This window comes from Vanessa tameamea, chromosome 8 (assembly GCF_037043105.1).
Source record: "Vanessa tameamea isolate UH-Manoa-2023 chromosome 8, ilVanTame1 primary haplotype, whole genome shotgun sequence".
In the NCBI taxonomy this organism is placed as follows: domain Eukaryota; kingdom Metazoa; phylum Arthropoda; class Insecta; order Lepidoptera; family Nymphalidae; genus Vanessa; species Vanessa tameamea.
The window spans coordinates 9258117-9285802 of NC_087316.1; the positions used below are offsets into that span (position 1 = coordinate 9258117).

At 33.9% G+C, this 27686-nt stretch overlaps 2 protein-coding genes across 2 annotated transcripts; both read right to left on the reverse strand.

The window, feature by feature from the left end:
• Window positions 1–2696: 2696 nt before the first annotated feature.
• LOC113399898 (uncharacterized) lies at window positions 2697–4509 on the reverse strand. The gene is made up of 2 exons (XM_026639169.2): window positions 3978–4509; window positions 2697–3811 (listed from the first exon to the last, which is right to left on the reverse strand). Exons 1-2 carry the CDS (start codon window positions 4329–4331, stop codon window positions 3293–3295), a joined length of 873 nt encoding a protein of 290 aa, XP_026494954.2. The 5' UTR covers window positions 4332–4509; the 3' UTR covers window positions 2697–3292.
• A 563-nt stretch (window positions 4510–5072) lies between these two features.
• Window positions 5073–23728, reverse strand: LOC113399899 (polycomb group protein Pc). The gene is made up of 3 exons (XM_026639170.2): window positions 23571–23728; window positions 22492–22893; window positions 5073–7402 (listed from the first exon to the last, which is right to left on the reverse strand). The coding sequence occupies exons 2-3, from the start codon at window positions 22558–22560 to the stop codon at window positions 6632–6634; spliced, it is 840 nt and encodes a 279-aa protein (XP_026494955.1). The 5' UTR covers window positions 22561–22893; window positions 23571–23728; the 3' UTR covers window positions 5073–6631.
• Window positions 23729–27686: the final 3958 nt, after the last annotated feature.

Here is a 27686-nt window from a genome sequence, read left to right on the forward strand (position 1 = left end):
ATCTGGCAAGCCAACGCGCCAAGGCAGTTGCTTACACTGCCTAATGGATGATCCAGCCCCGGTCACCTCGTATTTTTTTTAAGTATGACAGTAATAAACTAATTGTGTAAATATAAGGGGTAAATTTTATTTTGAAAGGTGGTAGTGCTTTGGGCAATCCCGTCTGGGTAGATACCACCTATTCATCAGATATTCTATCATCAAACAGCAATACTTAGTTGTGTTCCGGCTTGAAGAGTGAGTGAGCCAGTGTTATTACAGGAACAAGGGACATAACATCTTAGCTCCAAAGGTTGGTGGCGCATTGGTGTAATATAAGGAATGGTTATTATTTCTTACAGCGTCGATGTTTATGAGCGGTGGTGACCACTTATCATCTGGTGGCCCATTTGCGCCTCCCCCTACCTATTGCATAAAAAAGTCTATATAATCCATGAAAGTTAAATAATAATCAAACATAGGTAACTCCTTTTTAGCGACGAGTAAATTCTTCGAAAGATACCTGAATTATGTAGGTAAGAATTTACCATCTAAAGTCCCTGTGATGGCCACCTTGACATTGACACGAATCTGATAGGGTACGGTATTTTTTTCACACGAGTACACATTCTCCGCTAGGGACGCATTTCGCTAAAGGCTGTGTATGCTCGAGTCTAGGGCGCCAAACTTGACTGGTTAGTTGTTTTTTAATTGTTACTCGAACAGTAAATCAACTAACAAAAATAAAAAAACGAGTTCCAAGTACATCTAAAATAAACTAATGTAATTCTTTACTCTTTTTTTGTGTGATTTATATGGAGTAAGTGGCGGCATCTGCCATAGGCCCAGGGCAGCATGTATCAAATCTGTTCGCACGGGTTCGGGGGGACTCTCTTCAATGGGCGTTAGTAACCTCGCCCTTCCCCCACCCTTTCTAGTGTATACGGCAGGGCACGGTAATCCCGGCTTACCGAACACAGAAGAGCCGCCTACTAAAAACATGACATTCCCAGCTCTAGTATCACAATATGATACTATACGAATGTAGTAATTGATTATTTCATTTGGATTAATTAAAAAAAATAAACAAGACAATAATAATAACTATATTTACATGGTTTAATGACTCGATACTTAAATGAGATCTTTCTTAGACTATGATTTTTATTTACATTTTCATATATCACAATATTATTTTTTCATTTATACATGAAATAATCAGAAGGCTTCCCGATAATAATAATGATAGGTACATATTGTACATAAATAACAAAATATACTAAAGTAATTTTCATTGATGCTAGGGCTGCCCAGCGTCCGGATAAAGCTGGACATAGTTAGGCTTTATGATTGCGTGTCCGGCCAAAATAAATAGTGTACGACTTGTCCGGCTTCTTACATTTTATTTATTCATTTCGCAAACGAGATACACAAGATTTTATTTATATTTCATTGGAAATTAAAAAGATTAATGGTAATAATCAGAAAAGCTTGATTTTATATACAATTTTTTTACCGTATCTTTTAATACTGAGACAAAAAATCTTCAATAATATAGGGCTCCAGGTATTTTACAAACTAGTTGGTCTGTCTTGCTATTTGGTTTGGCGACCTAGCAACCTTAATTGATGCTATACATAAGTAATTAAAATAACCAAGAATTCCTGATCCAACTCGTTTACGACGGCCTTTCTAAATTAAATAATATTATAGCACATTTGTATATTATGTACATACATGTTCCCATTCTTTTTCCGATATTACAAGGATCCTTTTAAGACTAGAGATGTACACTTAATAATATGATATGAAAAGATTTTCAAGTAACAAGTGTTGGAATATCATGTGTATTTTTACCGTCAGATAAAAGTCGTGTCCGTAGAAAAGACTAATATTTAAAAAAAAATGCATTAAGAAGAATTAAGTGTTGAAGAAATTGGAAGAAACTGTTATATTGCTAATAGGCAGTTGAGTTCATCATTCTTTTTATAATGGACAATAGTTATGCAGAGCGGATGTAGTCCTCAAACATTTCAGAAAAGTGAATTTTTACTAAAATTTATAAATCAAAATAAAAACCATTTGATTTGTTAAAAAAAAAAGCTTAAAACTTGGATACTTTTTGCAGAGATTAAAAAACCATTTATTAGGTTTTTGAAAACTGAATCAATTTTGCATAAGTCTGTTCCATTTTCTTAACACAAGGGCAGATTGTCGATATAAAACGTGTGAACAGTTATTTAGTAACAATAACACCATTAAACTACCTTAAAACAATATCAGACAAGAATGTTTCGGGTTTCATTACAAAGAGTTAACACTTTCATCTAATTTTAAGCAGTCATTAAATAAATAGTGGACAAAAATTATGCATCGCTGATATAAAATATAATTTCTTTTTTTATATATAAACTTATTGTAATCTCACAATATCTTAATCTCTTACTTTCAAAGCCTCAGTTGGCAATTCAATAAACAAACATTCTTATGAAATTCTTTTAAAGAAATAGTATGTATCCCTTATGTTTATCATTTTATATAATTAAATTGCAATTTACTCATAAATATATTGATTCAAAATTGTTTTAAAGGCCTATGCATAACAATATTTGACCATATCCAATGTTTCTTTAAATTAAATGTTATTTTAAATTCCAAAAATTAAGTAATATGATCTTGTAAGTTATATATTTCGAGAATATAAAATTGAAGTTTGTCATGTTAATATTCTAAATTTAAAGCAGATGATACTGAAATACATAATTATTTATATAAAAATATTATATACTTAGCCTTTGAAATGCACACCATTTCCCGGTTTTTGTATATTGGTTTAGTTGCTTATTCAGTTGGGTATTACAAATTTCCTCCTTCATTTATATAGATAATGGTTTATAACATTAAAAACAAGCATTTTATATGATTATAAATTATCTTAATATATAGTTATCATAAATTGACTAGATACACTAAAAATGACATTGTTCTTAAGCATAATATTATCAATAATCTTAGAGCAATGATGCATATTTAGTTCTGTCATTTTAGAGTGCATATGAAGAATAAGATTAATTTGATGAAATTACTTTTTTTATTAATGTAAGGACATTTTTCAGTAGCATCCATGTTCTATGACTATTAACAAATTATACATAATATTTATGGCACAAAAGTATTATTAATCTAATACAAGTACACTTTGTATTATATTGTATGTACACATGTAATCACAATTTCCTTGTACAAAGTCTTTTTAATTTGTGATTGTGTAGTTGTCAGTTTTATCCACTTCCACAGGAAGTGGCTGACATTGCTATTGTTCATCTACTTTGAAAGTAGAGTAGTGGCAGGCTCCATTGATGATTATCTCACTTATACCTGTGGTTGGGGGAGTATGTGATGTGGAAAGAGGTTCAATACTGGCTATTGTGCTCATAATGGGAGTTGTATATATTTTTCCATTGTGTATAGTTGAGGAATGCGATTGGGTTGCAGGTGTAGTATAAACTGTACATGTAGTACCTTGCTCTGCTCTAGGTTCATTTATTAAGCCCATTTTTACTTCAAATATTACATCTTGTATTTTCTTCTTTGCAACTAACAAATTTTTTTCACCTTTTAGTGACCTTAATTCATTCGCTACATATTCACCAAACACTGTAAACTCATCTCTATTTATAGCGGCCGTGGGATAAACAATTTCAGGCTTAAAAGAGTGTAACAGTTCACTTCTGGTAATTTTAGGTGGTGGAGAGAGGTTATCAAGTTTGCAATCATTCACTGAGTTATCTGTATGTGTTTGTAAAGTTCCATTGATATCAGATTGTTCTTCCTGAAATTGATATATGTGCATCTTTTTATATGTACATTAATACAAAAATTAAGTTAATAAGTAATATTAAATAAAACTATTTATGTGTGAATTAAAGTACAGTACAGTTAAACAACATACTATAAACTGTTTATATGAATTCTTAAAAAGATTCACAATAGCTTACCGATTGCAACACTCTATATGGCTTGTTCGAGTCCTTCATAAAGTGCAAATATTCATACGCGTACCAATTGCTAACGTATCTATTGTTGGGTCCTTCTGAATTAGCTCGTGCTTCTCGCGCCGACTCTCTGTTGTACTGTGTACGTAAATGCTGTATTTTCTTAGTGGCGTCAAAAACAGATATTCGTAATATTTCAGCAATACCACGCAACTCTTCTTTTCGTTTTTGTTTATCTCTACGAGTATCACAGAGCGACGGATTCCATAAATTAGCGTTTAATTGAAGTAACTCAATGAGTTTCAATGTCTTGTCCTTCGACCACTCATAGTTATTATACTCCTTGGACCACTCCATGCCCGAATCCAAGATCCCTTTCGACCAATGGGATTACAATTGCGTACAAACATTGGATTTAAAGCAGAACAGAAGCTAGCATTTGACGATCAATCGTTAGATTATACAGTAAACTACGTGTTGTCAATCTGGTATGCGACGCCGACTCGTCACTCGACGCACCGGTTGTCGATTGATTAGTTGAGTATTCGATCCAGTGTTGCCACTTGTAAGGCTTGATATTGTATCTAGGTAATGTTTTGTGTTTTTTACACTTGAGTGTTTTATGAAATATATTTTTAATGTTTTTCCTTTAACTTGTTATTTTTATTACGTCTGTAACGAACCCTTGTCATTTAACCAGTGAAATTATCAAATTGAAGAATAATTTTTTTTCAAAGAATATATTATAAAAAAAAATATCTTTACTAACTAGTTTTTTGAATAAAAAGGCTTGTAAAGTATTCTGATTATTTTTGTAAGGGTATTTTCTATTTACAGAACACTACAACCTTTGTATATTGATGATAAAAAAGTGGTTGATCTATTTTTGAAACTTTTTTATTATGATTGTTTGGAATTATCACTGAAACCAAGTTATATGTCTTTAATTTATTGGATAGAGAATCGGAGAATTAAAGGTGGCTTAATTATAATCCATCTATGTATGTTTTAAAGTAAGTTATAATTCATTTGTTGGCAGGCCTAAGTTCTAGTTTTGAAATATATTTTGATTGTGTCTAGTAAATAAAAGTCATAAAATCTAATTTCATTGTCATTTATTTACAGGCTACAATGTGTGAGGACTATCACATTATAAAACAAGTGCTCTATCATAATAAAATATTTACAATATTTACAACTCTTCCTATTAAAATGCACTATTTAACTCAAAATTACTTTAGATAAAACAATTTTATGGTTTTATTACTTCACATTATACTGTGACAGTTTTATAATATGTTATAATAATTAAAGATATATTAAAATACGTATAAAATGTAGTATTAAAGAAAATGTATGCTATTATAAATTCCAGTCTTAGACTATTTTAAAGTCAAAATTTATTGTAAAATTGTTAAAATTGTTTTATTAAGTAATCACCTAAAACTTAAAAATACGAGTTCACGCCTCCACTTTTTACTACATAAGAGGAACCAAATAATAGTTATAACAATAGACAATAAAGAATACATTATGGTATTCGGAACCACGTAGCCAATAGCCAGTGTGAAAAGAGTTACCCTTGCTGCTACTTTATTCATATTAAAAAAAAGTGGTTATATTATTAATATAAATTATTTGTTGAAGCATATTTTTTATCTATCTGTATGCAAATAGGGTAATAAATAGAGTATTGCAAATACAATGTTATTTTGATATTTCTAAGCAATTCGGTAACTCTGATCATTAAATTTCCCAATAAAAAAACATATTTACACAAACAAAACAATCAGTTCATTTCATAAACAAACAGAGTTTTGGAATAATAAATTAAATAATTATTTTACTATTGTATTATAAGATGATTATGTCACTGAATTATTATTTTCAATATACTTTTAACTAAGTAGTACCATAGACAATTTCTCATAATAAAAAATTAAAATAACCTAAGAATCACATAGAATAATGGAACATTTAAAATGAAGCTCACATAAATAACAATAACAAAAATAAAACAAAGAATATTTAAACACATACACCATTGTTTCAATTACAAATGAAACTAACTTATATACAGTTCCCTACTAATAATTATAAAGGTCGAGACACACGAGATTCGTTCATGAATTTGGATATTGTTAACATTTTAATTTACCAAACTAAACTGCCTATATTAATATACATATATATATATAATGATTATTTAGTGGTAATTGATATTATATTACACTATGGTAATTGTTTACAAAATTAAGCTGCAGATATATTTGTAGTTATATCAGATATTATATAAAAATTCACATTAAAGCAATAGAGCTATTAAACTAATGTACATTACAGTAAAGTAGTATACTGGGAGGTACAATAACCAGTCAATATCATTATTATTATCAATAAGTCAACAAATAATAGACATTCTATGTTTAACAATTGACAATAATTTGCCTATTTGTTTACATGTGGTGGTTACACTGCCCTTGAGGTTGCGCAGGGAAAATTTATCTTTATATTATGATTCAATGAGGCATAGCAGAATCAAATTTATCACTCGATGGTCTAAACACCATACATTCAATGCAACAACTAAATAAATACTAGCTACCTATCATCTTTACAATGTCCATTAATAATAATTTGTACGAAACACACGGAGTTTACGTTATATCGAGTGGCCGGTTTTCACGCGCCCGAAAAAACCCTTTCTCAGTGCGACACTCTCTAATCGTGACAGTTTGTAGATTGACGGTCACATCAGTTATGAAGATTTGATCGGCGACTGGAGACCGTGCCAGCCAGTACGCGGCTCCGCGGCGAGGTGGGGGTGGAGGAGGATTCGGAGCCGTAACGGGCGCTTCGCCCCAAGAGTCCTCATCCTCGGGTTGGGGTGCGGGCGGCGGCGGTCGAGCACCTTTCGGCTCTGCCGGTGCCGTGGCCGCAGGTTGGGTGTCGGTCCGTCGTTCTCTGTCTGGCGGCGTATGCGCGTCTGCCTCTTCAGGCGAATGCGGCGCTCTCCGCGGGCCCGTTCTGGGTGCAGCGGCCTCTACTGCCGGAGAGGCCGGGGCCGCCGCTCCGCCCGGCGGAGCTGCAGGGGGTGGGGGTTGCGTGTGCGTTCTGCCACCATTTAGTTTCGTGGAATCGTGACGTTTCGCCGGCGGGCTCATAGTAATGGTTACTCCGATTTTTCCAGATTCCTTCGAAAGGACTTCCGCCTTGCGTTTCCCGGGTGGCGGATGCCTTTCCTCGGACCCGCTTCGCAGTCGTTCGACGGGCGAATGCTCCCTCTCTCTCTTTCGGCCTTGTCGTCGCAACTCTTCGCCTCGTTCGTAGCTCTCTATGAGCCGTGGGTCGAGAATGTTTTCCTCCGGCTCCCAGGTGTTGTGTTTCGGTTTCCAACCTCTCCATTTCACGTAGTACTCCACTTTGTTCTGTAATAGAAGTAAGGTTGTGGTTATTCGTTGGACATTGTAACACGAGCGCGCCGGTGCGCTGGCATGGCGTGACTGGTCGGTGGCGTGCACCGACCGGAGGGTTGCACATAACCCCGCTGATTATTCGCGACTCCAACATTTTAAACGGGGTAAAAACTTTTATACAGTTAATTTATCTCTACCTATTTTCACGCAATCTGAGTTGCCTACCTACTATTGATACTTTGGAGGGATTATTCTTATGATATATCCTTCACCAATGCTATTATATCTGCTTAAAATATTACGATTGATCACGAAACGAAGCGAAACGATAGATAATGGTACATATACTTATATCTACTTTTTTAAGTAGACTACTAGTATCTAGGTATGTAGGTAGGTACCTATGTTCTTATTACTAGGTATTATTATTATATTACACAATATGTCATAAGTATTAAGATGATAAATAAAAGAAAATAAACATGCTTTAACAAAAATTTAATAAGGAAAAGATAAAGACAGGCACAGGTCGATCCGGGTTGCAGTTTTGGACCGCACCTGCTCCGAACAGCTGTCGGCTATCTCCCCCGGGATCGAACCCGAAACGTAGGTACCCCGTGACAGAAAACATGCCGTTATATCTAACTAATTGTAATAACATGCAATAATGTACACTAAGTATGAAAAATTACGAGCTACTTTCAATGCGACACGTTTTACTCGTAGTTGATACCTATCAACATATATATAGGTATATAAAATTTCCGGCTATATATAAACAGCATTATGATACATACATACATATATATTTATTGCTATTAGCAAAATAGCATGAAAATAATTGCTTCATGTCTGCTTTATTACGAAGATAATTAAAAAAAAAATCTTTCGCTATTTCTATGACAGAAAACGAATAAGGAATCTCTTCAGCATTTAAATCATAAAAACAAAGTTACACAGAGTATTATTTCGTTCAAAGTGTATGTAACTACTATCAAATGTTTATGATTACGAACAGACGAACATACCTATGGTCAATAATAAGATACAATCTAAGTCGACCGACTTGAGGGTAGGCTTTCCAAGACATATTCTTGTATTAATAAAAGATACAGATAATCGACTGTTTGCGGTTATCTATAAGACTAAGTTACAGCGCTTTTATTCTTTAACTAAATCGCGCCCACTCGTGACTAATTTCAGATCGGTCCAATTAGATCGCGCGCGATGCTAAATCGATAAACGTTGTTTGATGTTTTTTATTAATAGTTACAAATATGATCTTATCTATTTATTTAAATAGGTATTTTTTTTACTTAGGTTTAATGGAATAAAAATATAAGCCCGTCACTTTACATCTTCAGGATTAAAATGCTAATGACTTCATTATTGTGGTGAGCTAGTTTTATTTATAGGCTAGCTGGATGCTTTTCGGTTAGCCTTTTTTTAATCTAACGTAAGAGAAGGGGATAACTGTTTTTTTTCTTGTAGGTAGGTATACTGACCGCCGCAATCGGCTGAGTAAAAGTATGCAAAACTGTTACTGATACGTGAGTAAATTGGCGATGTACCTATAAATCGGACGTCCGGAAAAAAATGTCAGTAAGCTAAAGTTCTTGACGTAAAAGTCAAATTTATCGGTAGGTACATTAATATAAATATTTATAAGTTAGGTACTAGACACCTATGTCATAATAAACATTTTACCCCCTTAGATGTTAATTTTTTGTTTTTCTACATGCGTACGACTTAAAATTTCTATGTAGAAATTTTCATAAAAATAGGTCAATAAAAACGTAACGAACAGGAAGGACAGGAAGGAATAATTTATAATAAGTATTGAATAGATGCAACAAATTAATTAGATATCAGTGACAGACAACCGATCTTATATCGAACACCTGTGGCGACACAAATTACACGAACGATCCAATATAAAACCAATGTTTATTACGGACCTTTCGCTTCGAATTTTTATTTTAATACACTCGAAGTTGACTTTTAAATAAAGGTATTAAAGTTTATTTTCAATTTAAACATCCTACACATACGACGTTTTCGAATTTTGTAATATTGTGAACCCTCGCGTCTTATTGGTTTTAGTAATGAAGGGTGAGTTGGGCACGAGAGCACGTTGTGACTTTGTACGGACGTCTTTTTAACGAAATAATAATTAAGTTTTGATGATTTTTATATTAAATTTGTAAAGCGTATAGTGAACAATATTATTCGTTCCACATCACAAGACTATTATTATTTTGAAAGTTATTTAAAAAAAAGGTGCGTGTATATATAGGTACCTATGTACGCGCATGAAAAGTTCTATCGTTTAGGCATAATTTTTTCATCACTAGGTACCTACCTACTTACTATAACACTCCCTCACAAATTTAATAAACATTGTATATAAGATAAGGTGTGAAGTTGTTTATCTCTAGCGACTAGTCGAATCAAGTGTTAATGGCGGTTTTTTAGTTATTTAATTAGCGGGTAACTTCATCGTGTAGATTTCATGTCACACTGTGCACTCACATCAAAATCACTCTCATAATTTCTACATAACGCGCCAAAATATTTTCTCAACAATTTAAGCATCATTTACCTTATTTTTCGATCTTAAATAATTTTTTTTTTAATTTTCAACATTAGATAAATAGTTGTTTATCTTTAAAGGATACCTAGGGATATCCACGAGTTGTAATTTTACCAGCTCGCTAAAAATATGTTTGGATGGATGAGTGGTGCGTTTTGTCAGCAACTGTATCGTCGCCATTGACTTGAATCCTATGAAATTAACAACTTATACATAAGTTTACTAGGTATGTGGTACCTTCTTAAGTAGGTAGGTATCACAAGATAGAAACTTGAAGTGTAAGCTGTAGAAAAGTAACAACGTCTAACAGTTATATGTTATTATATTTAGGCGTTAAGAGAATAACGAAGTCTCCAGCGTATTTATATGATAAATTGGGGGTTTTTGTTAAATTTAGATTTATTGAAAACGTTTATTCTATGTTTACTATAATGATTAATCAGCGATAGTTAATTTACTGTGATAAGTTTTCGGCATTTCTCTCGGCAGTCACGTAGCTGGTTGCTAGTACCTATAACTTAAGAATGCAGAAGTAGGTGGTAATTGAACATTTAAACATTATTACGATAAATTTAAAAGATGAAGATTTACCTAAAACTAGACAATAATTAGATGCTTACCTACTATGCAATTTGTATTTACAATTTTTTCGCTCCTAAATTGCCAATAAATTATTCAGAATATTAATTTGAGATTTCTATATATCTAATAGGTTTATTATACATAGCTGCTTAAAATAATTAAGTAGGTAAGTGTTTAAGTGTAGAAGCTATTTTAGCTGAATCACCCCATTTACTAAGTTCTTAGTCAGCCACGTTAAGTTCACGTAAACTTATAAGTTAATTCATTCGAGCTCTTTAATGCCATTTGTATATTACATACTACTATTTATTCGCCATAAGTACGTAATTGTGTTCATTTTATTTATAAAATTATGCTTTCCCCGAAGACCAAACTATAAAACAATGTACTTATAAATATTCATAAATACAAAGGTCACTTTATTTGTAAATATGAGAATCATAAATGTTTCTGTCATTCATTCTTCAAAAATAAAACCTTCAATTTAAAACTAAACAAAAACACTTCGTATTATAGAAAAAATAAAAAGGATCATTGGGACGTACGAGCAAGGTGAAGTCGTACGGCTGAGCGGCGATTGGACGGCGGGCGGGGCGAAGGGAGAGGGGCCCCGCCCCCGCTCCATCTACCTCCACCCCCGCAACGCCTGAGTCGAGCCCACCACGGTACCTATGCGACCCGCCTACCTCTAATACAACGAGATAAGGTCGATTTTCGTTCAAACTGGGCGTATGTATAAAATGGCGCTTTTGATGGTTGTAGTATTGCCATGGGCGGACCACGTCTCGGGATCATAGACGCCAATTAGAGTCGATCGCAGTAATTAATGAGTTAATTAACAATTATAAATACGATACTCGGGTGATGAATTAATTGCATATTCAAGCCTTTAGAGGTTTTGTAATTTATGTTTTATATGGACTGTTATAACAATCGACATTGTAATTTGACCACGTCTTAGAACTTTTCTACTTTGATACAAAACTTAGGCGAGTTTCTTGAAATCGTATCGAATAATTCTTGTATTGACATTTAGCGTAAATCGAGTCGTGAATTATTCGATGAGTCAATTGTGGGTATCATACCGTTATACTCATATATTATGTCAAAAGTATCGCAAAAGTTTACGTGCGCATCATGCAAAAACTATTTGAGATATCAAGTTGAAATATGTCTACTTTTTTCATAAGAGAACAGAGATCATTTTATGCTACATTCAGGACGGTTAAACCATAGAAAAACCTAAATAGTTAAAGAAAACATATTTGCTATAATGACCATCGTAATGTGGCATACAGAAAACGAAACGTGTGGGTTACCTACCTTTCAGATATTTATTTGAAAGAGGTTTTCTGTTTACCTCGTCTTTAATACTTCTTTCTATGCTTTTTATCTATCCATATGTTTCATATTCAAAAATGATGTGTCAAGAAAATAAGTTCGTTTCCTGAAACGAATCTTGTAGACGGTTAACGTCTCCTGTTTCGCACAGATACATGTGACAACTACCAAAATTACTGATTTCAATGCTTTAAGCAGGTAAGCAGTAAAAACTGATTACATACTTTTGAGATTCCGTACTATCAGTCACGAAGAGATATAAGAAGGAAATCCTTCTGTGACTTTTATGACGTTTTATGTAAACTATTATATTACATTGCGCGAATTTAATTTAACAACCTCACATAACTACGATCGATTCACAAATGATTATAGGTACCTATCGCAACAAACTTGCAGCAGCTTATCAACGGCATCCGTTATATAGCTTTTTTTATTTATAACGTTTGTATAACAGTTATTGTATAATCTTTAGCCTATTCCAACCAAAAGAGGTCAGAGGCCAAATAAACAACCATTGACTTCGCGACTTGATTGGTCGATAGGTTGAATAATCTATGATGAGATTGTGAATAAATTACGCTTTGAACGTCAACAAAGTTGTGATAAGAATTTTGGAATTAAAATTAAAGTGGATATATGTGGATGGTGGATAATCATTTATGTGAAATAGTGTTGTATTATAAATAATGATATTTTAATCAAGAACTGTTAGTGTGTACGATACAGCTAAATTATTAGCAAATCGCATGGACTTCTTAAATCTAAGGTTTGTTTATCTTCATTCCTTCTTCGACTAGAATAGGCTATATACTGTATATTTATTGTATAATATTATAAATGCTGCGATGCGAAAACTATGTTTCTAAAGGAGAAGGAAGGAAAGGTTAGGAGAAATATACTAGAAGTAGTTTTATCGGTTCAACTTATTTGTTGAAATTCCATCAAATAAACATTGTAATATCTCTAGATAGATATACACACATTAACAAAATAAAAAGAAATTTGATCTGTGAAGAACCACTTATCGAAAGCATTTAATGTTATAAATCATCATTTTAAGATGCGTAAATAGCTTGTTAGAATAGAGCCCGCATATTTAACAGTTCATCTGTTTTAATCCATAAAACAGTTTATGCCTTTTAGATGTTAAATTTAAACTTACAGCGTCATTACTAAGCCGTAACGTCTCGAAATATTTTGTTACAGTACTATATGATTTAGAAAATAATATGAGAAATAAAATAATCGAGATATTTCAGAACTAATCTAGTCTTCAAATTGTAATACTTTATTATGCATGACTGGTGCGAGTTTAATAAAATTACTCATATAATTTCAGTTAACGTAAATTTTACTTTTAAAATTGTTTGCACCGCTCGTATTGGCAAAAGACTGGATACAATCACGAACATTAACTTATACGATTTTCGAATGCAAGTCGAAGTTCGATGCTCGTTAACGGCGAAGTAAAAAAAGTATTATTAATTTTATTCACCTATATTTATAAGTTTGAATATTGATCCTTTATCGTTTAAATTAAATTCATTTGCAAATAATTTATAGCATTAAATTGCATCTATTATTGGGTTATTATTAGATACTTTAATCTCTATTTATAAGGTAAACTTGGCGAGCTGTCTTGTATAGTCGTGAATTGTTGTATTTTAAGCAGTTTTATAGGTTGTTTAAGTGTTTTTGTTTGTCATCGTACAAGTGAATAATGACAATTGATAATGTAAAATCCCGTAAACTCTATGCACTTATAGGTGTAGGGTTTGTAAATTATGTTTTATTATGATGGCCGTTTCCATTCGATCGCTGCGATGGTGACGTCAGAGGGACCGATATACTTTTACAGTTCGCAAATAGATAACCATGATTATTGTGATTATTGGGAAATACAGCTATCATTCCCAACGAATTCTTTTAGAACGCCTTCAAAGAGACTTCTACGTTAGTTTCCATATACAGATCATAGAGATTCCTATTGTGATAGCCATACACAAATAGTTATGAAATGTTGAAACATTCTCATTTTAAAATGAGAACGAATATATTGTCCATGTAAATACATAAATCATCTTTAAGTTTCGGATGTGGTGACGTTGATATTAAGTTAATGTCGGTTTTAAGAGAATGTTTTGTAGACGAGCCGAGTTGGCCGACTGCCAGCTTGTCTAACGAGACATCTTGTAAATGTACCCTCATTATGATTGTGGCTTGATTGTCTATTATATAAATATCAACAAAGCTGTTATTTGTCTTTGCGGTAGACAAAAAGATATAGGTGTCGAGTCCATAGATAAAATAGATAGTTAAAGAGCATCGTTGGCCGGTTGCCAGACAGATAATAAATTGTTCGTTCGCTGCAGAGATCGCATTGCAGGAATCATTGGTATCGTCTGCTTTGTTTTAAAAGAATTAGCATAGTGAGACAATAGCGTGTAATATACGAGTATAAATAACAATAAGCTTGTGTATACATTTATGCTTGTAAGGTATTTCATTTTTTACTGGCTATTCTCCGCAATCTTATTCAATTATTTCTCATATATTTTGTGATATATGTCCTTATCTAGGTTCTAGATTATTTCAATGTATTTTTATATAACGACGATTTAGCGGTTTAGTCGTTATAAGGTTGCCAGACAGACAGATAATAATTAGGTAAGTGAAGACTAAAAGCAAGTTTGCAAACATTTGTGGTAAAATACAAACATTTCGGTTTTGAAATTATATTTTATTTTCGTTTACAAAAAAAGATTTATAACTTCAAATTCCATAAATAAACCAAAGTTAGACCACAATATTTCAGCCGACATCGGTCTGACGGTCACATTTCGTCGTCGGTCTGTCACAAATTGCTGGCCGACTTTAGCTGCGACAAAGAGGGTGGTAGGAGAGAGGAAAGGGGGAGAGGGAGAAAGATTAATGGCTCGGGGGCGGACTGGCCCACGGGACCGATCAGGCGTTTAAACATGAATCCTCTCAAATTGCTCGAACCACGGCTGTGAAATGTCCGTGAAAGTGTTTGTTTTGGTTTTGAAACTCAGTAACTGGCCCTACGTTAGTATAATTGTTTATTTAATCAATTTCTGAGAATGTTATTTTGAAAAGCAAGGAATTTAACACTTTTTATCAATAATACTTAGGTAACAGTACCTACGTACCTTACGGTACGTACGTAAAAAAACGGTACCTTTATTAATAGTGTCTTTATTTTGTCAAACCGATAAGGAATCGAATTTCAAAATTAATTATGGCTTAGTAATTAAGGTTAGTTAGTATACTTTACTACAATAGCTCGATAGAAGAACGGGTGACACTTATAGTTATATTTAATTGTCGTAATAAAACTTTACTATAATAGTTAAATATCAGTACATTAAAGTAATGATTCACTTTCGTGTCTGTAATATGGGTACGGTATTGGTACGAGTAGCAGCTGATAAGACGCGTCACCGTATCGGATGGCGTTCAAAGAGGCTGATGACATTCGGACATCAATTAACACTTAAATATTTTTATTGCTTCTTCAAATACTTTGAAGATGACTGTCCTATTTGTATTTAATGACAAGGATTTTTTCGTCTTGAGACATTTTAATTTTCTTACCAAAGTAATTTTCAATATTATGTGAGCACATTTTTTTCAAAATACCATTTAAAGGAAAATGTAAAAGAAAATTTCTCGTTCAATATTGGATAGGTTAAGATTTTACGTCATACGATATTGATCGTTATTCTATACTACAACGGTATAAATTCGTGTGGACATTTCGAGTTTAAGCGTTTAATTTCGAACCCTCTTTAGGCGCTAAAAGGATGGAGATACGGGGGAGGAATACGGATAAATCCGACTCCTGAGGCAATTGAAGTAATGATCGTGTGATTAATATTCCATTTGATTTTACGGTATAGAAATTGGATGCCAAGTAAGAACTCTTAAGACTTACATATATATGTGTATTTACATACATAGGTACAAAATTATGAAAAAGAGATGTAATTTGTGGTTCCAGAAACTTCGGAAATAGCTAACGTAAGCGATCTTTTAACGGATCACACTAAAAGGTTCTGCAAAAGGATGGAATCTTTGATTTTATCAAACGAAGCTAATATATTGTTCGAGTTAAGATAATATAATAAAAAATTCAACACGTTATTTCGTAGCAAAATATCGTATACCTAGGTAATAAAAGAAAACACACTTTTGCCATCACAAGTAAATAACAATAAGGAATCCACATCGAGTATTCCAGTAAATTTATTTGATTTTAAACTAAGACTGAACTATGCACATTCTATGCACGTACAGACCTCCACGTCGACGTACGTGATGTCTATCACTAACTCTGTTATTTCATTCACTACAACAATAGGTAGGTATGTGAACATAAAACGCGAGTAAGATAAAAAAATATTCTGTGGACACTTTATGTAGCGAAATTTGTGTGGATGTAAGAAGACTGTTAGTTTTATGTAGTTAGGTATCTGGTAAATAGCTCTTGGTTAAAAATTTTTTTTGCACATCTTGTAGAATTTTTTTTATTCTAAGTCTTTTTTAATCTTACGATCAAACTTGCAAAGCAAAAAAGAAAAAAATTGTACCATTTGTTATAAAAATAATCCAAGTTTCATTATTATTATTTATTTCGGTGTAAATAAAGAAAATCCTTTTTATTGAAGAAGGCCCGGTATCCGCGTATTCTTTTGTAACATAAGTACTAGGAGCGTAGAACAACTGAGGAGTAACGCGGTTAGTTACGTTTGCAAGCGCGCTGTGTGTGCAAGAGAAAATTGATATGTCAGACAAGGTAAGCAAGTTTGTGGGACGGTGAGGCAAACACGACTTGGCATTTTGCAGACGGCGCATGCCGCGAACGTCAGTCGTTACCCAGCTGTTGCTCGAAAAGGATGTGCCACATTATTATTCTTATCGTTTTTCGAACACTGTAGTCATTAATTATATTTACACTAAGCCGTTAATGGTAGTAGTTACAAATATTGGCTTTCTAAAATAAATGATATTTTTATTTTCATTTGAAATTCAAAATAAAATTTTATAGCACCTTTTATTAGGTATGGAAGTTTATTGACCTCTTAGTCTAAAATGATTTCGGGGATATGATATTTCGGGATTAAAATGATTTGTAGTTGAGTTGAGGCGTAATAATATGAAACTGTAACAGTTTCGTGTCGGTACGATGGAGTGCACTTAGCGGTCCACGGTCATCGACTCGACGACAATTAAATCAATGCACTGTCAAGCGACGCGCCTCGCTTGATAGCTACTTGAGTTACTGAACTGGTGGGAACGGTATTGAACTGTGATTTATCTTTTCATTCTAAGAATCTTATAAATCTGGTACCTACGTGAAGAAATAATAACGCAACTGAAAAATATAACAAATTTGATAGATGTGTAAATATTGACCTTAATGTCTTCAATGGTGAATTTATTTATACTCATAATGTAAGTAGGTTCACTATTATCTTTATAACGAGGTATGCGTACGTACCTATCTCCTACTGGGTAATGAAATCGAGATTTGAGTAATACCGTACCGAAATAGTATCACCGAAACTGTCATAATAATAAAAGTAATAAGAGTTTAAAAATAAATAACAAAAAGTAGTCATTTCATATGATTTTTTTTTTACAATTAATAAATAACTGCTTTGACTTTATATTCTCGATCTACTGGTGCAAACAAACATTACAAATACGATCAAGATGTTTGAACCTACCTTTGAGTCTATTTGAACAAATTAATTCGTCGGGTTGTGTGAGAGATGTTCTTCCTTTTCAAATAAAGGAAGAGTACTCGACTCGAGAGACTAAATAGATATTCGAAACTACTTCTTTACTTACCTACGTACTTTCCCGTTGAGACTATTCTGGTAACAAAAATCTATAAATTTTGCGTCATGGTATGTTTGTATAATCACGATATAAATACGTCACTAATAACTCAATTAAGAGGATCACAGCCCGGGGCCAGACGTGTCCCGGAGTCGGGTGAGGATAGATAAGAAAAAAAACACACAATGCCGAACGGGTGGATCTGACACGAGGGGTCGGGGGAGATTATAACAAATATTTCTGGATACCCTGACCCTAATTCCAACCCTTCGTAACATTCTGATTAAATTCCATTGTTATTTAATGTGAAGCAATGCTCTAATATAACATTTTTGCAAAAAAAAAAAAAGATTTACTTCAAATCATTTTAAGTTTATATAAATATGAAATAAAATTTAAGACGCAATTAAAAAATATTCGGGGTTACACGCATGACGTGGGAATACCTCCGTTACTTTCAAGTAATAACCACTAATTACTATCCTTATCTGAATCAGATAACACAAAATACCAAACTAAATATACCTTTTTCGTATTTACATAATAATGCATGGGGTATAACGACCGCCCGCGCCGGTGATCGAAGACGCAGTGCTGTAATGACGCCACAGCAACGGGCCTGCTGTTCTGAGTTTTTATGACGATGCACTCGTTCGATGCTTTGATGAAACGTGTATTCAAGAAGTTTTGAAAAAAATCGTGATCGGTGTCGGTAATGAAGGTATCATATTTCAAATGCGTTATTTCGATGATAGTTTATTGCAAAATATTTTTTAATTTGATGATAATAAGAGCGATATTGGCACGATAGTTGCGATCATCTGATCGTTAGTTCCCATCGGCGTCTGTTCGCGGTAACGGAATGTGTCGTGCACTGGTGTGCGTGACAGACAATACCGTCTACACTTTTATTGTGTGGGGACGGCAATATGACGTTTCTCCATTCACTACTTTATTATTCGGAGCGTACGCGTTTGCGATTAAGTATGCTTTCTAAATATAGGGGGGTCTCTTCACATAGGAAGTTTTTATGTCAAGAGGGGTCGTGAGCAACGGTACATAACGTATATAAGACCCTAGTTATAATTGATCGTTCGACACAGAACAGCGTCACCTATAGAGTATAATCATACTTATAAAACCTAATAGATAAATTAATTTGAATTATCATTATTTTGATCGTATTTAAATTTGATAAAATTTTGCTAGGTAGGTTTAGGTATCTTTAGACAGTTACAAGGTTTCCTACGTAGCTAACTCATTGTAGTTACTTAATAATACTACCTGGCCGTTACTCTTCATACTTGTACTTTTCTTTAAAGGTCTCCAAAAATTTCAAACAACAAATCCGAGTAGGTACAGTGTCCATACGTAAATAGTGTCTTTATCTACGTATACTTGTGTATCTTCTTAATCTTAACAATACGTTAAAAATATAGCATATAGTGTTGTATCTATTAACTTACTTATTATTATTACTATCTTGACTCTATTTTAAATTTTATCTTGAAATCTTTTCACAAAATATTTTAAATAGCTAACTATAGCATCTATTCTACTCTATGAACTTCTTTATTCTGTTCTGTTCGACATTTTTTTATAAGAATACGATATAAGGATGGATAAAATTACAACGAAGCATTGTCAGGCGATTATTTATAGAAAATTTGGTGGCTTTGTGTTGCCTCCGAGTGCAGCTATTCGTATCAAATTGTTGTTATCCCTGTCACGCGTCACTGCCCTTCTTCATAAAAAAATATAAAACCGTTGCGTCAAATGTTAAATTTAAGGGAAGATGATCTTTTTTTAAATTCATATTTAAACTACGCTTTCCTAACAGAAATATCGTCTTATTGACTTTACTTTTATCTCATTTATTTCTTGCGTTGTATCGTGTATCAGAAAATGATGGAATCGATTGCGTAGGTACAATTGAAGATCTATTTCTCGTAAACCATTAGAAACTCACAATTTTCATTTCAAAGACCAAGTGAATAATTTCCTAGGTAAGCAAGTAATTAAGATTTTTTAGATAAACAACCATTGAAATAAAATTTCTGGTAAAAATTGCATAATAGCGCCATCTAACCAACAATCACAGAATTATTTCGTCCGTTATTCGGCTTTCGTAGAATAATGTTGCGAATATTTGAAAAAAATATAAGACACGTGTACTACGTGTATGCCTTTCCTATTTTATAAAACATATTTTTATTGATTATTAATTCAAGACAACATTCTTACAATGCAAGCTCTGTTAATAAAATAATATAATGCAATTGTGGAGCATTTTCGCTTAGCACAATCTGCTCGACGCTCATTGGCTAACAATAATGGCGGGGAGCATGCGCGCTCGACGTGGGTTCGGTCAGTGCCGAATACTGGCGCGTTTACTTCGAGATACCAGGGCTACAGCGCTGTGAAGGAGTTTCTATACTAGGATCACGCCTATATTGGACTTTGAACCGTATTGCGTTCTGATAAGAAATTATTTCAAAAAAAATCAGCCTTACATTTATGTTAAGCCATTCTGACAGATAACGAGGTGTTTGGATAACGTTGTGAAATAGACGTTAAGACTTTAATATAAGGTTAAATTTAGTTTGTGGTGATAAAACCGCGCTTATTAAGTAGTTTCCAAAATTTGACACGGCGCTAGAGAAGCCACTGGAAACTAGCAATGGATTTACAATGAACTCATAGCAATGAATGGGACAATAAAAAAAGACTATATTTTGCAGATATTTGTATAATAGACGTTTTATAGAAAAATGAAAAGTTTTTTTTTGAATAATCATCAGTATTATATTATAGGATTTAGAAATGTATCATCATTAAATTTAATCAGAAATAAGTATGTAAATTTAATTAGTTATGAAACCTTATCTAATAGTATAAATGCGAATGTAACTGTCTGTCTGTCTATTTGTCAGTTACTTTTTCACCTCCAAACTACGGAACTGAATTTCATTAAAATTTGGTATGAAGCAAGTTTGAACCCCAAGGAAGGACTATTGGCTACTTTTTTATGCTGTTCGCCGGTGCCGTCGAAAACCGCGGTCGACAACTAGTTACCTATATTTTATCAGTAGTTCAATAATAACTTATTTTTTGTTAGTATCAAAATATTGAAGAGTGTTAGGTATAAATTATTCAATTAATGTTTTTATTTTTATAAAATATTTATATAGCTGCGTAATTTGCAATTGTTATTCAGTTTGCATTCAATAGATGGCGCTAGTAGTACCCACGGTATATATATTTTTTTCTTCAAATACTTAATACAAGTGTAATATTAGTATTCAAATAAAATGTATTTGTATACAGATTTTATTTAAAACAAGATAATATTTAAAGGATATGTTGTTTGTGCAAACACTTTAGTATAAAATAATATAAAATTAGCTGCTAGTTAGGACTCTGAGGATATTACGTAAGTAACAATATGAATTAAAATATGGAAAACAATTACTGAGCTGTTTATAAGGACGTACACCATTCTTCAAAAAGTAATAGCATATTTTTGTATGTCAACAAAGTTACAAAACCCAAAAATTTTGTTGTTTGAGTCGGACCACGAGGTTACGAGTTCTACAATACATGTACACTAAAGGAAACCTGTCATATGCTTTTTTTTATTAATTACGTAAAGTAAAGACTTGTCTTAAGCAGGATATTATTCTAAAGTAATTGATCCTAAGATACCTATGAATTTTTGTCACAGTGAATTAGGCATATTTTTTTTATTTCATCTCAAGCAATATAAAGTCACCTATCATAATAATAATAATCTGAATTTATTATGTAAATATATTTGTTTAATGTAATGCTAGAAACCAATTTTATTCTTTATTTAAAAGTGTCGTACAATATATACTAATAAATAAACCCAACTTACTTTTATATCGAATACTTATTTTATTTTTTAGATAGCTAATAGCCGATAAGTATTAATTAAGTTACTGTGACTATTTGTCGCTAAGTTTTTGTTACAACTATAACTTACATTTCCACGACGAAACCATTAAGAAGATTGACAAATACAAGATATTAGTAACGAAGTTCATAATTACACATACCATTTAAATTCAATAGAAATCGTCAATCTTCTTTAGTTTATTATCTCCCGATACAACCATACCACATAATCTATAAGTCTTATTAACACCAGAGATAAACATGCACAAAATTCTTAAACTATCCACATCAGGTTAGTAACAAAGTACAATATCTCACATTACATTGACAAGCCGACCCTACACCAGAACTCAACGAGCATAACTTGTTTACTGTAAAAACTGAATATGATCTCAAGAAGGGCACCATTCAAAAGAAGCATTGCGTTTCTCAGTGCCCTCAGTTTCCGAATATAAGCCCGCAAGGGGAGCAGTGATAATAATAAGGGACGAAACGTCGCTTTAAAAGGAACATGAAAACCCTTGCGATACGTTCTAAACAGCTGCTCACGGTATCACAATGCTCGGATTAAATACACAAAATCTAAATTAAAATACCGAACGATGCATATTTTTTTAACTACAAAGCATTAATCGAGAATGTTTTGATACAAGCGAAGCGGGCAAACGTTAGTTGCGAAACAGCGGCTTACAATAAAGCGCACCAAATACATAAGGCGGGTGATATGTGATCTCGAATGTGAGTTTCGCAAGCTCATAATATATTGCTGTGATCGCTTTCGCAAAAGAAATAAGCTCACCTTTCTAATTCTTTTCTTCATGATACGCTCAGCGGCGTACACGCTGTCGCCGAGCTCCATCTTATGCATCCCCAGTTTGGAAGGTGGTTAAAAACAGAAATCCAAATCCAAAAATCACTGTAATCCAATTAGTGTGATCCGATCACTGCATCCAATTTGTAGCGCACCGCAATCCGACACACATTTCTATCACAATTCACTCTCCGTGCACTGACTGTCACTGTTCAAAGTTGCCGCGCGAACGCTTCTGTTATTTTCTCGCGCAGCAACACGTCCACTCCGTACAAACTCGCAGCAGAAACTGAAGTAGGGGGAGGAAGCCCCCGCCCCGCACGTCTCGCGACCTCACGCTGCTAAACCCCGATAGAGTGCGCCACGCATTCACAAACACCCGCTCGATATCTGTAAACAAGTTTTATTTTCATCAGTGTTTTGAGTTTTCAGAGCATTATATTATTATATTATGCATTCCTGCGTACCTAAGTATTTCAGAATATTGCATTTTGGTTAATTGTGTAATATATGTATTATAGTAATGTATTTTTTTAAATATAAACAGTATATAATGTAAGTACATAAGATCTAAGTGGGTCTGTTGGTTAAAGTAATTGCTATATAATTAGTAGATAATTCAATTTATGATTATTTTCTTAAGTAGTCTAGTCTAATTGGCAAAACGACAAACGACGTCGTCATTGAACTTCGTTTTGGTATAGTAGGTATATTGCGTTGGTGAATGCGTCTCGCTCGAGTCGTCGTGTCGAGCGCGGCGGGCGATTCCCCACGGTGTCGCGGTGTGGCGCAGCGCGGTGGAGGCACGGTCGCGCGCGAATGCGGCGTTGCCGCTTTGCGCCAGCTGCGAGAGAAAGACCGAGCGCCTACCCTATTATTTACACGCGGCGTTGCCGAACCGACCGGCCTACGTTGATTACGAGGACACCGCTTTTACGTTCGATCATCCGGCACTAAAAACGCTCGAGTGTATCTCAAGTTTTATACGTTAATTAGACGTTGATTGTTATATATCTTATTTTTATATGACAATTTAGATTATTCCTAATAGTTTTGTGGTTTATTACCTGAACTGGTCACTCCAATTTTTGTCCAAGTAAATCACACACAATTTTGGTGACGTAAACAACCACTGAATCCACGGCAGGAATAACCGGTATTTTATTTTATTTTAAAGAAACAAACAGCAACAACGTCCGGTCCACAGTACGCACGTTTAGTAACTAAGGCATTTTCGGTCGTATCGAATCGGTTCGGCATTCGTGAAAGGTCGGTGTTTTGGGGTTCGCGGGGCGCGGGAGGAGAACGTAGAGAGCGAATAGGATTGGGCGTTGAGCTCAGGCGGCGGGCGACGTATGTCCATAGCCAATGATAACGCGCCGAGCCGCGCCCCGTCCGCGGCAGACCGGCCGACGTGTATTTCCTTCTCGCTCTATTCAAGCGCTACGCTCGATCAGTGCTTTGTTTTTTGTGACGGCGCGACTCACATAGAAAAATAAAACGGACATTTTGGATTACGTACAACGTGAAGGGTCTCCGGATGCGGGCGCGGCGCACACATTTATTTATTCTGTCGGTATAACATTATAGGGAGATATGGCACGATAAATATAAACAGCTTGCAGCGCGTCGTGTCGCGTTGCCCAGATTTTTAAGTGACATTACTTTTAATTATGATTGTTTTCGGTCTTATTAACCGTACAACTTTATAAATTATCTACATAATCGGTAAGCGAAAACACTTTAGAAATTATAATTTATTGACAATTTTTGCTAAGACTCGTTTCTTCAGAATAAAGACAGTTCACGGTTAATCAAATCATATTTAAAATATGTAACTATGATATGATATTTTTTCGCCTAACGAAGATTTACCTACTCAAGGACGTAAGTAACGTAATAACTGTTTGAAACAGAGTAAAATTAGATTTTGGCGAGATACGCCCAATAGATTTATGATCTCGGACCCAGCTAATAAACAAATGTGTATAGGATATATGTATACGGGATGAGTTTTCATGTAGGTAGCGATGAAGGTGCATGGACACTACATTTGCAAGCACGTATGTATCTACAAAATATGATGGTACCTAATTTGGCCATAAACAGTAACAAAATAGCTCTACAACAGCGTCGTCCTGTACAATGGCTGAGTTCAGACGAATAGTTACAAACCGATACCGCTTTGTTAAAAACGCGGCAATCGATTTGCCCGTCATAGTCCAGGTCGGACCGATAGCAAGCTATTTGGCTTTTCTGCCGAAAGATTCTCAGTGACAGCCTGAAGACTGGAAGTTGGAAGTGTTGCGCGTGTCTTGGAAAGCACGTAAATACGTTATTCGAACGCTTGAACTCTTTGGTCTTGTCCCATATGCCGTTCCATCGGATTATGAGAGTGAGAGATGAGATAGAGAGTGCACCTGTGTTTTAACTCACACTTATGCACTTGTTAAACGAGAAGAATATAATCTATTATAGTTTGATTAAAACTTTATATGGATACAGACTGGATTACAAAGTTTTTCTCTCATGACTACATACTTATATCTATAGATATTCGTGTGTACCTATGTATATTCCATGAAGGCACCATAGTAAATGACAATGGTCTTCTCTTGCAATTATAATAATACGTCAAACATTCGATATTCGTTATTCGTTCGTTTGTATGTCCTGCGTAGTAGACTAGTAGTCTTCTTTGAGGCAGGCTGCCGTGGAGAAAATGATTCAAAGACATCATGGGTGAATAGGTTCTGTAGGTTGGTGGGTGTTTATGTCTCATTGGCGCAAATGTTCGATACGAACGGAAACAGTTCAGGCACAGGAGCAACGGTTTTACTTGGTTTCCTATTCACAGGAAACAACACCTCCAACCTGCTCAGTGGCGTAGCCAGTATTTTGGGTGAGATTTTTTACAAATTTGGTATCGGATAAAATGATGGCTGACTCTTTTTCTAGCGGCCACTTGGATAACTTGTGTATATTCTTGCGTCTATCTCACTTATTCAATTGACCTGCAACTGAAAATTTCCCTCACATTTTTAGGAACTCAGTCTGGTCTTGTCATGTTTCCCTCACATTGGGGGATAACGATGAGGAAACAAAGATTGCAGCTATATTCGCACTTGCACTCGTGTATTAACATATCTATCGCAAAGTTGGCTTGTCTCTGGTATTGGCTCCTGTCACCGGTATTCAGTTAAGGCGACATTATCCTTAATTAGTATAAAATAAAGTCACTTCCCGCCATCTGTATCTACGCTTAGATCTGTTAAATTACGCAACGGATATTAATGCGGTTTTCACAATAAATAAACTGAGTGATTCAAGATGAAGGTATACCTATGTATAATGCATATCATAGTAGAATCAAGTCGAAATATTCAACTTTTCTAGGCAGAAAAAAACAAGAATTTTTATTTTCATGTTTTTTCTTCAATTCTAAAGATATATATCTATAGACTCTTATTATATCCGTGTGAGGCCTGGACGGATATCTAGTTATAGATAAAACATATCCGATATAACAGCTATCAATGTCCGTTTACTTAACTAACTTGATAAAGGTCTTAAGTATCAATACCTTTACTTATACCTATAGGTAAGTATAACACGGATACACTATCAGTGAAAACAATATTAAGGTACAGTTATATTATGTGCGTTAATTTAATAAGGCATTGTATTTCTAGACTACCTACTTCTGTACCTACCGCCCAACTACGTTTTGGGTTTCTTTCATTTACATACATATCTAGAAATGACGCGTCTGTATTAAGTTACGTCGCAGGATAATTATTGTAAACATGTATTTTAAATTCTATTACAAGTTTTTTTAAATCAATTATTATTATATTTGAAAGACCATTGTCTTTTACTATGGTGTTGACACTTTTTTGCTCATATCTTTGTCTTTAAACACACCAGGCTCCTCAATATACAAAAAAGATCCTTCTGCCAACTATCATTCTTACTATGTTTATTTACTAGACTTATGTAGGTACGACTGCTTGATTTGTAGGAAAATGGTAATATATATTGTTTAAATGACTAATAAATAGTCATTATGTGCCGAATCAGGTCTATAGTCATACTAAGTGATGTAATCTAAAGCAGTTTTAATTGGTCATAGTTTACAACTTCCTCGTTGGTATAGTGTCTAGATTATAGGTATCGTTGTGTTCCAAACTAGCCAACTAGCCTAACATATAATTGCGCGTCCGGTTATTATCAACCGAGTGTATTATTTTAAATAAGTAAATAGTGATGTAACATGTACGTTTTTGTAGACAATCGTTTACCGATACATAACGGAATTACTATTTAATCATATCAAGATATATTCATTTAAAGATAATAAATCGTGGGCCTAGTATTTATTGATTTCTAGGCAGAACGTTTAAGAATTTAATTGTACATGACATACATACTCTGTGATTTAAATGGTGGAAAATAGTAACTAATGCGAACTTGATTTTATCAAATATTTTATGGTTTTTGTTTTTTGCAATCGATAGCTAAATAAGTGTAATAATATTTTTAAAAGAGTAAATATATCTTTGATAAATTCTCATAGTCCATTGACATTAAACAAAAATTAATTTAAAAAATTTATTGTACTATATTATAGTACTATTTAATGTACTAGTGATAGCCTTCCGTATATTTATTTTTATATTGTAAACTACGGTATAAAGTGCCTGTACTTATTTCACTTGATGGTTTTGTACAAGCCTGTCTGGGTAGGTAGGTATTACCACGAATCATATATTCTACCACCAAGCAGCAATATTTAGTATTGATGTGTGCCGGTTTGAATGGTGAGTGAGCCAGTGCCGCTCTAGGCATAAGGGATAGGATCTCATCTCAAGGTTGGTGAAGCTTTGGTAATGTAAGGAATGTTTAAAATTATATATAACATCTATGGACAATGATGATAATTTGCCATCAAGTGGCATTTTTGCCCGTCCGCCTATATGAAATAAAAAAAAAAAAATGATTTTCATAGTTAGAGGAATAAGTAAATTTAAATATAAGTAGAGCTAATCATATCGGTTCGCGTAACCGTTTCCCTTAACAACTGCTTGGATTCCAACAGCACGTGGGCCTTAATACCGACTTGTCAGTTAGATAAAATAGACGTTATCTGATAGTGCAGTTGGTTGCATTTGAAGTGTAAACAA